Genomic DNA, 16,120 nt, shown 5'->3' on the forward strand with positions numbered 1-16,120 from the left:
AAGAAAACATAAATGAACAAATAGTAAAGAAAACATGAACAATTAATCTAGAAGTACAAAGATGATTTAATAGTGGGAAATATTAATGTAATACACCACTGAAGAAAGGTAAGGTGAGTGAACCAGTGGCCATTGTGGCTTCTTTTAAACAAAAAATGTTGGTATCTCATTGACAAATTTTGCTCAGTCTTTTTGTTTTAATTGTTACTCATAAGCAGCATACACAAGAATTTCCATTTTAAACCCATTATGAGAGGCTTTTATCTTTTAACAAGGGACTTTAATCCATTTATATGTTTTCATAACTAATATATTTGATCTTACCTTATGTTGCTTGGTATTTTTTTCTTCTTTCTTGATTTCCTACTGTTGTTTTACTGTCAGTATTGTGTTTGGTTTTTCTTCCCCAGTGACTTAGTAATGTGTACATTGCTTTTTAATTTTAATTAAAAAATTTTTTTTGAGACAGGGTCTCACTCTGTTGCCCAGGCTGGAGTGCAGTGGTCAACCATGGCTCACTGCAGCCTCAGCCTTTCGGGTTCAAGCCATCTTCCCACTCAGCGTCCTGAGTAGCTGGGATTACATGCTTTTTAATTTTTACAGTGGTTAAAGTTGTTCAAAAAACTAATTTATGTTTCCAGAATAGTAAAAGTCAACACTTACATCTGTATTTTCCCCTACTATAAAAGATAGAGCATATTGTATACTTCATTTCTCCCTCCTGCCTATATAGTTACCTGGATAATGGTGGATTCGGATCCTGATTATTTACATTATTTATATCTATATCTTTTTAACTGCATTCAGTGGTTGTAACAGATTTCTTTATATGACGACTCTTCCATTTTTTAGCTTTTAATATTTATTTGAGGAGTGGGATGCTCAAGTGGATCTTTTATTCAAGAAGCTCTTTCAGGGAAAATATATGGAATCCTATTTTCTGAGCCCTTATACATTTAGTAATGTATTTGTGGGCCTTTGGATGTTTTTTAAAAATTGAGTATAAAATTCTTTACTTTCAGTTTTTTACCTAAAACTTTGAAGATTTGCTTCATTGTTTTCTGCCATCTAATGTTGCAAATAAATCCACAGTCAACCTGTGTTGCATTTTTTTCCCAGCAGGCTGTTTGGTTTCTCTACTCGTATGGTTTTAGACATTTTACTTTATGTAATTGAGATTTAGCTAAGATTTTTCAAGATACAGTTTTTTATTCATTGATTATTGCCTCACATATGATGGTCCCAAAGGTGAACTTTTTTTTAAATTCAAGAAAATTTTCTTCAGCTTTGCCTTTGTTTATTGTTTCTGTTTATTTTATCCTTAGAAACAATTCTGTTTTTTAGCTTTGAGCTCTTGTCTGTCCTGTAATTCAGGTGTCCCCATATGAGTCTGTGACCATAGAAACCAGGCCACACAGCAAGAGGTGAGCAGCAGGCAAGTGAGCATTACTGCCTGAGCTCCACCTCCTGTCAGATCAGTGGCGGCATTATGTTCTCATAGGAGCACAAACACTATTTTGAACACCTATGTGAGGGATCTAGGTTGCATGCTCCATCTATAATGCCTGATGATCTGAGGTGAAACAGTTTCATCTCAAAACCATCCTCCCTGCCCCAAAACTCGAAAAATGGTCTTCCATGAAACCGGTCCCTGGCACCAAAGAGGTTGGGGACTGCTGCTCTAATTTTATTATATTTCTAAAAGTTTTTTTCTCTAACTTTTTACTGTACATTTTGGGACATCTAGAAATTTATATTGTATATCACTGAATTAAATTTGTTATAATACTTTTACCCTTGTTTCTCCTAGTGTGATTTTAATTCTAAATTATTTTTCATCTTTTTATCTTGGTCTGTCCTCCAGCTTTCTGTTTCAAAGATAAGGAACTTCTGTTTTACTGATGTCAAATAGTTTTCTAAAATTTTGTTCATGATTCCTATATTTAGGTGACTTTCTTTTTGAATCACCAGAATACTGCCCCCCAGGAGTGTTTGCCAAAAGATAATGTACGTAGATGGTCCACAGCCCCACATTTTTCTCATCTTGGGAGCTAATTGGGTCATCTTTGATCTGTAGCTGTGAAATGGGAAAAGTTCCCTTGTCCCCTTCACAGGGCATTCGATTGGGACGTGGCCTGCTTCTTCAGTGCCCCACTGCTCACACCTCTAGGGGAGCATACAGACAGGCAGGCTATGGGGCTCTGACCCCACAGCAGTGTCTAGGATTGAGTGTTTACAGCTGAAGCCCCAGTGGGTGTGTGTTATAGGGTGCTTTTTTACTTTAGCCATCCATAGGTGGCTTGTGTTAGACAGCTCAATTAGACCCCCTGCCCTACTGCAAGGACAGAGGCCTTTCTGTATCTGGGGGTTCTTGCCTTGGTGTACTGGAAGAATCAGATCACACGTGGGCTTGGAGATGAGTGCAAGGCTTTATTGAGTGAAAGTAGCTCTTAGCAGATGGGGGAGCCAGAAGGGAGATGGTTTTCCATTGGAGTCAGGACGCTGTCCTCCAACTGCCCTGGCCAAACTCTGCTTCATTCTGCTGGTTGATAGCCTGCCTGCGTGCTGGTTTGCTCATACCCCAGTGGTTTCTCTCCACGTCCAGCCGTTTGTGTGTCCCTCTGCTGATGTGCTCCTCTCTCATGTTCAGCTGCCAGTATCTTCTTCTGCTGATGTGTTCTGTTCCTCTCAATGTCCAGCCACTTGTGTCTTTGCCTGCTAGGGTCTGGGAGTTTTAATAGACACAGCATGGGGGAGTGGCAGGCCAGGGTGGTCTTGGAAATGCAACATTTGGGGAGGAAAACAAAAATACCTTCACCTAGGTCCATGAGCTCAGGCCTGGTGGTGGTGCCTTAGCCAGGGGCCACACCCTCCTCTACCCAGCCTTGCTTTGGCCCCCCTCCCCCCATATCAGCTGTTCATGTTCTTACATACCTCTCTGAGCTCAGTTTCGAGTCTTTAATGGGGTTTTCTTCTGTTGCCTGGTTTTTGCTATTCTGAACAGGTGAGCATGTAGGAAAACAACAGCCTTAGACAGTCACTGCTGGCCGAGGTCTTTAGTATCTGTCCCATTGACGGTGTATTATATGCGATTTCTCTCTCTGGCAGCATTTCACTGGTACCAACCTTCTCTAGTTCTTGCCCACAGTGGTGAAAGGGGCAGCAGTATCACTGGCTGCTGTTTTAAAAACAGCACTCATGGCTGGGTGCAGTGGCTCACGCCTGTAATGCTAGCACTTTGGGAGACTAAGGCAGGTGGATTGCTTGAGCTCAGGAGTTCGAGACCAGCCTGGGCAACACAGGGAAACCCCATCCCTACTAAAATACAAAAAATCAGCCGGGCATGGTGACATGCCCCTTGTAATCCCAGCGCCTCAGGAGGCTGAGACAGGAAGAGATGCTGGAACCCAGGAGGCAGTGGTTGCAGTGAGCCAAGATCGTGCCATTGCACTCCAGCCTGGGCGACAGAGCGAGACTCCATCTAAAAAAAAACAAAAATAAAACAGCACTCATGCAATAAACAGCTGCATAGTCTTCTCTTAGTACATGGCTTTCTTGTTAGTATGTTTCTGAATCAGAAGAAAATCCATTGTGAGTTAGTATGTTTCTGAATCAGAAGAAAGGCCACTGACATGTGGCTTGCTTCCTCTCTCTCGAGGTAACTCTAGTTGGTATTTTTCTTTTCTGTTCCATTGGCTTGCAGTAGTACCTTAATTTATTCATTCATTCTTTCAGTCAGTACTTATTAAGTTCTTACTATGGCCCAGGCACTTTTCTAAGTACTGGTTACATATATAATATTGAAGAAAATAGTGTTTCTTCCTTCTTTGGTGGCAGAAATAGTTTCTGGATTCTTTCAGTAATGCATTTTGGTGATGGTTTGATGTTTTATTTCCCTTTTTTTCTAAAAAAAAATATTTTCGGGCAAGTTGAGAAAGGCTGTGTTAAAGCTACAGTTAAGATACCAGTTTAACTTCTTTCTCCATATGCAGTGTTTAAGGTTGCTCTGGATTCAGGAATAATTTTATGAATACAGTGTTCGTTAACCTGTTTTTCTACTTTTATTTTAAATTGGCAAATAATTATATATATTGGTGGGGGGGTGATGTTTTGATAAATATATATGTTATGGAGTGATCACATAAGGCTAACATATCCATCACCTCAATATTTATCATTCCTTTGTGCTGAGAACATTTAAAGTCGTCTTTTAACTATTTTGAAATATACATTATTATTAACTGTAGTCACCAGGCTATGCAGTAGATCACCAGAATCAATTCCTTCTGTTTAACTGAAACCTTATTATTATCCTAACCTTTTAAGGTTACTACTACTTCCCCCAAACCTCTCATCACGACTGATTTATTGTTGTCCTCACCTTTTCCTTAATCTTTCTTAACTTTCTAAGTGAAATGAGTAAAATTATCATACCACTAAAATTAGGTTTATATGATGACTTCAGCAAGATGCTTTGGCCTGTTATTACTTTACTTTAGCAGAGTTTTCATTCTGAAAGAGATCTTAGCTATTTGAAAAATAAGCAATAAAACTGCATTAGGTGATAATAGATGAAGAATTTGGTCAGTTTCCAACTTTATTGCCTGGCATTTATGGTGAAAATTAAATTTGAGGGACTTGATTTTTCCCACCACTTTGAACAAAAGTAAATAAAAACAAAATTATTTTATTTAGAGAAAACTTATTCTAGAACCTTTTATACTTAATGCTTCCAGTAAATATATGAACTTTTAAAACAATACAAAGTATTAGAATTTAACACACACACACACACACACACACACACACACACACACAAAAGCACAAAGTACACATAGACCTATATGTATGGAATGTAAAGCGACTGTTTACTTTCAGTATGTAAAAGTATAAATGGGAGAGAGAACACGGCTTACAATTTGGATAAGGTAACATGTTGTTTACCTAATTTGTAAGAGTTATTGTCAGGGAAAGGGAACTTTAAGCAAAACACGACCTGGCAATTATAAGTCATATCTCATTATAATTTCCCAGATTGTCCCATATTAAAAAACAAGAAGCTTTTTAGGTGCACTAATTGTGGGGCAGAATCACATTTATAAGATTGTAGGCATCTTGAGGGTAAGAACTATATGTCAGTTACCTTGTGCAGGTGAATGTTATAGTCAAGAGAAGTTTGCTTCCTTTCAGGAAGAAGATAGAATCCTTAAAGGAGAAACATAGTGTCTTCCTTAGTAATACTTGTTTTAAAGGTAGTGGTTAGGATTTTGGAAGTATTTTCACATCAGCTATACCTGTCTCAACTGGTTTGTTCACACCTGGGGCAATTGTGTTAAATTTGTTGTTGTATAGGGGGAGGGGAACAGCTTCATTAGGTGACATGCAGAGGATGTTGTTCACAGCTCTTTCACCCAGGGATTAGAAGTCTTCTTTCCCCTTCTCCTCCACTGTTGTGATGAATTTGCAGAGGAATCCCATAGCCTTAATCTATTAATACATGCTGTCTTTAGCTGAAAATCAAGAAGCTCAGAGAATTTGCTGTTTGTGTTGATGCTTTAGTTAATTGTGCTAGTCCAGCAGCATTTCACATATGCACACTGTGGTAACAAATGTGGCTAATTGGTACATTATAGCCATGTTGTAGCCAAGGTAGATTGGCATTGCCGAAACACTTAAACTTTATGTCCATTAGACCCTTGGCTTAGTATTAAGTTTTACCTGTTTCTACAGGTTTGATATTTGCAAATGTGTTTTGATTATGTCATAGCCAAATAAAAGGATACTTGACATGTTTTTCAAAACTATTTTAAAAATATCAAGTTTATACCACATGTAACTTGAATTTTAAACTCATAAACTCTGTGTTTGTTTTAATAATAATTGATGTATTTGTTTCTAGGGGCCACCTACAGATGCTCCTGCAGTGGACACAGCAGAACAAGTCTATATCTCTTCCCTGGCACTGTTAAAAGTAAGTAATGAATGTAGTTACTTGCTTTAGAGAACTCTGTTGCTTTCACTGTATCTTTTACTTTGGAATATTTGTCACCTTAATCCTCTCAGACATAAATAAGCTATTGTTTTAGGTACATTTATAAAAGGAGTTTTTTATTTTCACTGGAACAAAATTTGGTTTTTGTTTTATAAGGAGGAACCAGAGACCTCAACGAAATTTGCTTTGTGTCCACATCTCTTCCTTTCTACAGATGTTAAAACATGGCCGTGCTGGAGTTCCAATGGAAGTTATGGGTTTGATGCTTGGAGAATTTGTTGATGATTATACCGTCAGAGTGATTGATGTGTTTGCTATGCCACAGTCAGGAACAGTGAGTACTTTTATGGTTGCCTGCTGCAAGTAAATGTGTTTCTTTTCATTTTTCTTTTCCTATGCAAACTAACTCTCATCATATTACATATTCTCTTTCCAATAGGAAAAATTAATCATAAGTTTGATAGAAATTTTTAGATTGTATTGAATTAAACCATTAATCTTTAAAACGCAGCATAACTTCTTATAGGTCTGCAAACTGAATGATGCTAATGCTAAATTTCTTTTCTCAGTCCTTCAGCTTAAACTGGTGTAAAATACTGGATTTAAAAGTTACTTACCCTATAATAGCAGAGTGTTAGTTTGATTTTGAACCAAGTGTTCAAAAGATTTGAGATTCTCTTAATTTAGATTTTCAACTCACATATACTAGTTCTTAAGTCTTGTTCCCATTGTTTTGAAATATGTCATTTAAAAAATGTTCTATATATGGTGATGAATGACTTTTTAAGCTTTTCTTATTTAAAATGTTAAGTTAAAGCAAAACAAAACAATAGCAAACCTGAATATTTTTTTCCCAGGCATGGTATTTTGTTTATATGCACCGTTCTCCATACAAATTACCTGTATAGAATACATTATTCTTTCTAGAGATGTTTGTTTTGTTTTGCCTTTTTGTTTGATGCATTAGACTTGTGTTGATAGATGTGCATTTTGACTGAAAGAAAATAGCCAAAAAACAATAACCATTCCATCTACCTTCCAAAAAAAAACACATATATCCTTCTCACCTGTTTGCTTAGAAAAATATGCATGTATTTTTCCAAGCGATATTTCTTCTTTGCTAGGCAATATTTCTCTTACTGAGCCTTGTAAAAGAAGGATTAAAGAAATTGTTGTTATAAGCTGTTAGTTCTATTCAGAGTTCTGTAAGTTTACTTTGATAAGGTAGATGCTAGAGAACAGATTACAATTTTAAGTACTGTAATATATATAGTATGTATATTAAAAATAAGCATTTAAAATAGAATATTTGCTACAGAATGCAATATATTTAAAATAATGTAAAGTTTTCTCTAAATAGATGAATTTGTTGAGGTAAACTAATTTGGATCTACTGATTTTATCCATCTCGATATCTATTATATTTATTTTATACATTTGGAAATAGAGAAACACTCTACATGTTAACCAAAGGTTTAGATTTAAATCTTAGACTATTTATTACTTGTATCTGTCTTTTTATATTAGGCTACATGAAACACATAAAACTAACATATATGTTATGGGTACTTATGTAGATACCCATTATAATACATTGTTCTTAGGCTTTAATATCATTACTTCCATGTAAATGCTTGTTTGACCATATAAAATAAAAGATTTTGATCCCTATATTCACTCTAATTCTATTTTCTAGTGTCATAGAAAGTTTTTCTTCTGACCCCAGAGTCAGTAAACTTTTTCTATAAAGACATATGTCTCTGTTGCATATTCTTCTTCTTTTTTAAGACAGTCCTTTTAAAGTATATATATGAAAAGAAAGAAAAAAACCGAAAACATTCTTAGCCTATAAGCAGCAGATTGCCTACCCCTGTTCTTGAGGATGTACTCTCTGTTGGAATTCAATATGCGTACTGTTTGTTTTGGTGGGAAGGAAGTGCTTATGTTAACTAGTTTCTTTAAGTACATTAGATTTAGATTCCTGAGGTTAGAAGAAAGCCTTGGGAGCTATAAAGACAGTACTCTATCACCAGAGAGATGATCTGAACCTTTTAATTCTTCCTGTTCAAATATCTTATTTTGGTTGAACTAGCAAAATAATGCTGTATGTAAGAGACTTGAGGCTGTTTCATTATGATAGCTGAATATTTGTAGAACTTTGGATGAGGCTCATTTTAGTCATCAGTTATGATAGGATGGCATTAGGAAGTATGCTTGCCTAAATAGGTCTAACCAATAGTTATGGTTGGTTCAATTATTTCGTATTTCTGGTAAACATATACACAGCAATGGCCATATACTCTTAAAGAATCCTGAAAGTGGGCTTAACTCGTTCACCAACAGCAGTTTGGTAGTTGGCAATTTTAGAAGCTTGATTGGTATGAGGTTTATAACTGAATGACTTGAGTAGGTATCAAATGTAGGTATCAAAACCTATAAAATGATTTTGGCAACCCCAAATAATATACATAGGGAAGCTTTTTTTCCAAATTTACAAAAATTAATAATTTTTCTTTCTTTCTAAATCAGGGTGTCAGTGTGGAGGCAGTTGATCCAGTGTTCCAAGCTAAAATGTTGGATATGTTGAAGCAGACAGGAAGGTAAGCATTTTAAATGATCAGTTAAAGAAATAATGGGAAATATTTATAGAAACATACCTCAAAGTTATAGATGTTTATCAATGTCATTTCTAGAAAAAGTGGTTATGTAATTGACATAAAACTATCTGTAAATATCAGTGCCATGCACTGCCTGTAGATCTTCCCTTTAGAACCAGAGAAATTTGCCCATCAGAGAACTGCCTCATGTTAAAATTCTTGACTGTCACATAGTAAGCTTGGGCTGTAGCTTCCCTCTGTTTAGCATATGGAGTTACTGTCTAGTCACTTATAATTGAAAGAGCTTGTATGTTCCATGTATTTGAGAGTTGCAACTGAATGAGATTATGAATATTTAATTATGTTTGTAGGCATAGTTTTAAAGACAGAGAAAGTATAATCCAAATATTCTAAAGTTTTTTCCTCAGACCAAATCTCTCAATAGTTGTCATTCTCTTGCTCAAATTCTTCTGCTGTGGAAACAACCTCAAAATTAATGTTAGCAAAAGGCTCAGCAGCTGAGCAGAACAGTGCAAATTGGTTTTTGACTGAGTTCCTAGTTCTACTGCTGGTTTAATTGATATTTAATCCTTTCACAACAGTGGATCCTGGTGTCCATTGTTAAAAATGTACTCTGTGCCTGGAAAATCCAACTCCCAGAGCTAAGGAGTTAAAGAGTAGATATTTACTTGAATGCTGAAAGGGTAAAAACTGGCTCTGAGAAACTGTGGTAACAAGGTGAAAAACTGAAAGCCTTATCCACCACTGCTAATGTGCATCTCTTAATGATAGCACTCCTTTGTCACACATATTCATTTCCATGTTTTCTGGATAATATGGTGTACAATTTCAGGGTTTCTAATGGTGCTTTTTCACACCTGTGTGTTTTTCATCTCTTCTTAATTTATACCCCGTTAGTGTGTTGTTTCTTTTCATATCATAAATGTATTACTTGTTCTGTTCTGAGCATCTGAATGCCCTCTTTGTTTCAGGCCGGAGATGGTTGTTGGTTGGTATCACAGTCACCCTGGCTTTGGTTGTTGGCTTTCTGGTGTGGATATCAACACTCAGCAGAGCTTTGAAGCCTTGTCGGAGAGAGCTGTGGCAGTGGTTGTGGATCCCATTCAGAGTGTAAAAGGAAAGGTAGAGTAGATTCTATCTTTATTGCCATCTACTGCCACATTCTGTTTACAGATACATTAAATAAAAATCCATTTTGTTCAAAGCAGGATTCTTAATTACACAGAAAGCTGCTGTCTGTTTACTTAAAAAACAAACTAAAAAACTGTACAAGTTGATAACTGTGTCTTGGTATTATTAGCAATTTATTTAGAGATTTCTTCTTTAATCACTTATTGTGTAATTTTCATGAATATTTATCTTTAAATTTTTTGAATTTCATAAAATTAGGAAAGTTAAACCATACTCAAAGCCTGCTATAAACATTTTATTAATATTTAAATAAACATTGCTTTACCTTTATTTTCAAATGATGAATTTGGAATTGGCACAACATTTTAAAAATCTATTTAAAGGGCATTGTTTTGCAGACATTGTGCAGGACATATTCTGGAGGTGTGTTTTCCAAATATTTTAGACAATGAAAACTTGCCCGAAGACTTGGTATCAACCATTCATGTTTTTGGAGTGAGGACGCAAATGAATGATTAAATATGCTAAATAATTCTGAAAACAGATTAACTTGCAAAGCATATTGGGTTATAGTTCTTTGTTGAAACCCCTTTTGTTCTTGTTTAGTTCTCTTTCTCTTTTTTTGTTCATTCATTCTTTCTTTTTTTTTTTTTCTTTCTTTCTTTCTAGCCCCATATGCCATTTTCCTATTTCCTGCCTCATGACAGCAGGGAGCAGCTCTATTATCACCTTCACAGAGCTGTCTGCAAATGTGAGAGGCAATTCGATTTTGCTCAACCACAGGGAGAGTGGATTAGAAAAACTACAGACATACAGAAATTGGCTAGGTGGTTACTGCTTTAAAATACTGCTGAGGTGTCTTGTTTGAGCATGTACTTCCATTGTAGTGTAGAATAATTGTTAAAATAAAATCACAATATATTTATGCAATCCTTTTTATGCAGGTTTTACAAATAATTTTTAGAGCACTTAGAAATAAATATTAGCTTGTTATCTATCTGTCAGACCTGGAGTTTGATAGTAGTGCAGATTACATTTATATCTGCTCACCAGCAGACAAACTAAACATGGCTGTTAAAATACGGAGTTTTTATCTGTCATAAATTTGAAGTTGAATGTTTTCTGACATCATATCATTATCATGTATAAAAATTGAGGTCTTCTCTAAATCATGATCCTATTAGGTGTGATTTAGCTTTTCAGAGGCAAAAACTATCCACAAAAAACAATAATAGAAACTGATATACTAGACCATTCAGAATGGATAGCTTCTGATTCTTGCTATATGCCTATATTTCAATTTATTTACTTTTTTTAACTATATGTGTTGTTACTCAACATATAGATAAAAGAGGTTGAAAAATCCTTGATTGTTATTAGCTTTATGAATTATATTTGATACCTCTTAAGTTTAATTCTCTATTTTAAGGTACCTTTTTAGTAACTCGTAAGTAATTCATTTAAGTAATGATTACTGTTTTACAAATATAACAATTATCTAATAAAGTCCCCTACCACAATATTTACAAGTAATAATTAAAGCTTAATTTTAAATATAATTAGAATTCTATTTTGTAGTATTAGTTCAACTTAGGTTTTATGATATCTTGACTCATGTGATGGTGGCTACTTTGAAAAAGGAAAGTATAAACATAAACACAATGAAAGAATGCATTCTCAAAATAGACTAAATAAATGTAAATGTAAATAAATGAGTATGTATTTTATTTTTGGTTATCCTTTTGTAATGTTTAAAATGGCAATTTTAGTTTCCAAACCTAGTTTAAGTATTGTATAATATTGGAATTTTCATTATTTCTAATTAATTGTAATTTATATTAAAATGATGAATTTCATTTAAAAATATGCATGTGTCACGTCTTAATGTTAAATTTAGTTTTTAAAAAAATATATCTAAAATTTATGAAATCATATGGATCACTGTCTACTTTTGTATGTTAGGAAGAAATCTTTTTGAAAAAATTTAGTGTAAATATCTATCATTGATGATTTGTATCACTTGTTGGACCTAATGTCTAGATTCATACTATTATATCTCTTGAAATAAGGATCCAATTCTTTGTCAGTAATGCAACTTCATCTTTAAGGAGTCAGAGTTTGATTGTAATTTATGGTTCTTTCAGTGTCAAGTCCTCTCATCACTATGAATCAGATTAAATGCTAGTAAATCCTTAGTGTTTTAGTTAAATCATGATACTTAGGAATATAAACTTATAAAAATGAAGGATAGCATAAGAGTCTCCCTCTCCCTTTTCCTGTGTGTGATTTATCAAAGCTGTCAAAATATTTAGTAAGGCAATGATTAGATCAAGAATTAAAATGACATTTTATATATAAATGATTTAAGTTGGGTCTCTGTTCGCTTTTTATAAAACCGCTTTCTTGAACATTTTGTATATTTCCATTTTTATAAATTCCAATATTTCTGTCTTTGAGAAATTAGATAAGCCTGGATTCTTTCTTGGTAATCTCAATTCATTCACAATAGTTTGATTTTCTTTTATGGTGACTTGATTATATTTTTATTGAATAATTGCTGTGAGCCAGGTATTGTGAATAACCATTTCAACTTATCTCATTTATTCTTTGTTATAATCCTAAAGATAGGCCCTGTTACCACTACATGTTATTAGTGGTTAAAAAAAAAAAAAATTAGGGCCAAGGAGATTGCTTTGCCAAAGTCAGACCATGAGTTAGCAGCAGAACAAAGATATGAATCCAGTTCTGTAAAATTTCAGGGCTCGGGCTTTTTTAATGGCTCTTTAATTCCTTAATATTAAACCATTATGAATGATGTAATCAGAGTAACTGCAGAATGCAAAATGAATACCAGAGGTCATTGTGAGGCCATTCTTTAAGTTACTGTGGATAGGTGTCACTCTCTTCAGCATAAGTCAGGGGAAAGAGCTGTACATTTCCTCTAAGTTCTCCATAGTTTTCTGTAGGTATTATGTATTATATATTAATTGATTTTTTAAAATGTGTTGTTCAATTAATTTTAAAAAACAATTTAGACAGACTTATTCCTGTTGACTTTTGTGACATCCCTAGGAGTAAACATTGAAATCAACATAAATAATGAAATACACCATATGATAAAGAATCTGTAACCCTCTGCATATTGTACAGTACTATAAATGTTTTAAAATGATACAGGTGAAAATCAATGGTAATTGCATTCATAATTTAAATGGAGAGTAAGCTCACAGAAGTTACCAGTGAGTTCTGCTCTAATCAGTGAAATAGTTTATAAGGTCCGCTTGCAGCATTTAGTTCATTTGTAAAATATACATATTTACATATTTTAAACTTTAGTTCTCAAGTGGCACAGTGGGGACCTCTTACTGAATGTTTTATTATCTTGTACACTCAGCCCATAACCAGATCCAGCAGCAAATTTAGAAGTTAATTCAACTTGTAATGTGACTATACTTCTTTCTTGAGGCAAAAAGAATGGTCACTTTGGGCAAAATCATAAAACTAGCATACAACTTAATTAGGATATTGTAATATATTTATTAAAAAGCATTACTGCTTTAGAGAACTCATTTTCCTTGATGGGTTCCTGTTAGTAAAATGCTCAGTTATTACCAGCTAACTAACTCCTAACAATCATTGTGTCTGTTCTCTGTTTTGAAAACATAAAAAAAGGAATGACTAATTATGTCCAAATGTGTCTTCCACTGGTTAGGTTTTCTTGAAGCATTTTTATTTAATCTGATCAAAACACTCAATGGACTTTAAAAAATGTGATGTTTATCTAACTGCAGGTCAGCTTATCTGCAGGTATTTCTTAAGTATACCTGATCTGTATGCTAATGATTCTAAGATGCAAAATGAATTTTAAAAAATGGTCTTTGTGTTCTTTGAGAAGATAAATTATATACATTTAGTGTTAGTAGTGAGCAAGATCTTATTCTGCCAATTATATACTGATAACCTACATTGCATACTGATACAAAATATACTGAAATTGCTTGTTTCTGTAAGTATTAAGTTGGTTGCTAGAGACAGAAATAATTCAACAAATACTTATTCAGAATTTTGTATGTGCCAGTATACAATAAAGTGTTACTTGTATAACAAACACAGTAAATGCAAATTAAAATTAGAACAAGGGAGAAATCAGCTGTAGGTTGCACAAAGTAGATAAAGCTTGGGCTGAGCTTTGAGGGGCAGGCAGGACATCACTGAGAAAAGAAGAGCTTGTACCTCATGGGAAGAATGTAGAAACAATATCATTCCAAGTGGTACTTACCTCTTTGTTCATTCTTTTTTCCACAGATATTAGAATGTAAAATGAGTGCTTTGATTGGTTTTAATTTGTTTAAACAACTAGCATTTTACAAAAGATGGGGCTTTGGAGAATAAATACAAATACAGGAAGAAAGTTAGGGAATGTGGCCAGGTACCATGGCTTCACATCTGTAATCCCAGCACTTTGGGAGGTCAAAGTGAGTGGATCGCTAGAGCCCAGGAGTTTGAGACGAGCCTGTGCGACATGATGAAACTCTGTCTCTAATTTTTAAAAAAGTTAAAATAAAAAGTTAGTGAATGAATGCTGTAAGAGCATACCCTTTATTTTCAGATATCTAGAAGGTCGTGTCTTTTCTTTCAGGGGTGGCTAGCAAATATTTTACTTTTCCAAGAAATTTTATATTAGAAAGTTTTAAGATGGTGAAGGTTTTTAAGTACTCAGTTTACTCAAATAGTAGTCTTGTTTTGAGCTTCTTATTTTATATATCTATGTATATATATACATATATATATATATATATATATACTCTCTCTCTCTCATATAGAGAGAGAGGGCATAGAGTAATAAAGAACACAGACTTAGGGGTCAGGCCTGCATTAAAATCCCATTTTTATCTCCTCTTTACAGTGTGACCTTGAACAAGCCTTACCTAATTTTCTTGAGCTTCAGATTTTTCATCTATATAACAGGAATCTTAGTACCTATTTCATAGCATTATGACTATCATGAGGTAATATATGTAGAGATTAGAGTACACATGTCATATTAGGTGTGCAATAAATGATACTTTATTCTGAAGATTAACATAATTCATACTTAAAAGGATCAAGAACTAGAATATTAAAAAAATAGAATGTGAATGTTTCTGCAAGTTTTGATAAGAACAAGCCCATAAGTTAATCTCTAATTTGCTACATTTAGGAATATGGTAATGACTACAAAAGAAATGAAGACTTCCCTTCTTATATTTTGTACATGCTAACTAATCTAGGAATACTCTTCTGATTGGCCTACTTTTATTTAGCACTTACCATTTTCTAAGATATTTTCCTTGGGCATGCTGATGAAAAGAAAGTGAATATATTACTTTGAAACTTGGGCCTATGAGGTGATTAATGTATTGCACTTAACCATTTTGTATTTTATTCATCTGTCTGTGTTGTCTTCCCCACAAGACTGAGACTTCTTTGAGGAGAGATACCAATTCATATCTTGGAATTCAGTGCGTTGCAATAATTTTTTAATAAATGTTTATAAAATAAAATCGAGGAATGAATTTGCATCAGTGTTCAGCCATTACCAAATCTATTTTTTTAGTTTTTAGCATATCCAAAAAACTGCAGTTAATTTTGTGACATTTAGTAATTTTTTATATGTCAGCATAGAGTCGTTTATTAAATGACTGGAACGTGTGATTGACAAGGTCAGTTAGCCAGTTTACTCATGGACATTATCCTTGATCAATTTGAACCCTGTAAAATTAGAGCTAGAGTTCAAGTTTAATAGTCATTTGTCTACTAAAAGTAGGAAAAGATATTTAGCATAGCTGCGATAATTTTTTGATCAGTATCCCACGAGTATTAGCTAGGGCTGGGTAGTCCTAATCATAAATTGTACACACCTCTTTTCTTTGTCTAGTTTTCCAGGTGGAAAGAGAAAAATAGGAAATCGAATACATAAAAAAATCTATTTCCATTCCTGACATAGCTCTATGAGCATACCCTTCCAAGGTATTCTTGGAACAAGTTTTGTTACTGTATTATCTTTTGTTTGCTTCCTGTCTTTCACTCTTTTTATCAGTTTGAAGTTTTATAACACTCTCAGATCTTGTGAGGACAGCTAAGAAAATATTATAGGTACTAATTTGCCTATACTATTTATGATAGAATAACATGTAATAGTTTATCACATTTATTTAGCTGATATAAGAAATTGTCAGCTAGGAATGTAGAAATAATTTTACTTTTAAAATTCTAACAGCATAAGTCATATATAGAGGTAAGAGTTCCTATGGAGTTCTTTTAACCTGGAGCTTCTATATTAATAATATAATCTCTGAGCTAATTTGTTATGCTTTACTACTTGCTGTGCATTTTGAAT

General features: G+C 34.0%; 1 protein-coding gene across 1 annotated transcript in view; it reads left to right on the top strand.

The window, feature by feature from the left end:
- PSMD14 (proteasome 26S subunit, non-ATPase 14) overlaps positions 1-16,120 on the top strand; it is a 101,511-nt gene that overhangs the window by 51,396 nt on the left and 33,995 nt on the right. The window contains exons 4-7 of the mRNA XM_019022073.4: positions 5,900-5,971; positions 6,207-6,326; positions 8,522-8,592; positions 9,582-9,732. Of these exons, the coding sequence (XP_018877618.1) occupies positions 5,900-5,971; positions 6,207-6,326; positions 8,522-8,592; positions 9,582-9,732 (414 nt within the window). The remainder of the gene's footprint in view (positions 1-5,899; positions 5,972-6,206; positions 6,327-8,521; positions 8,593-9,581; positions 9,733-16,120) is intronic.

Source organism: Gorilla gorilla, chromosome 11 (genome assembly GCF_029281585.2).
Source record: "Gorilla gorilla gorilla isolate KB3781 chromosome 11, NHGRI_mGorGor1-v2.1_pri, whole genome shotgun sequence".
NCBI lineage: Eukaryota > Metazoa > Chordata > Mammalia > Primates > Hominidae > Gorilla > Gorilla gorilla.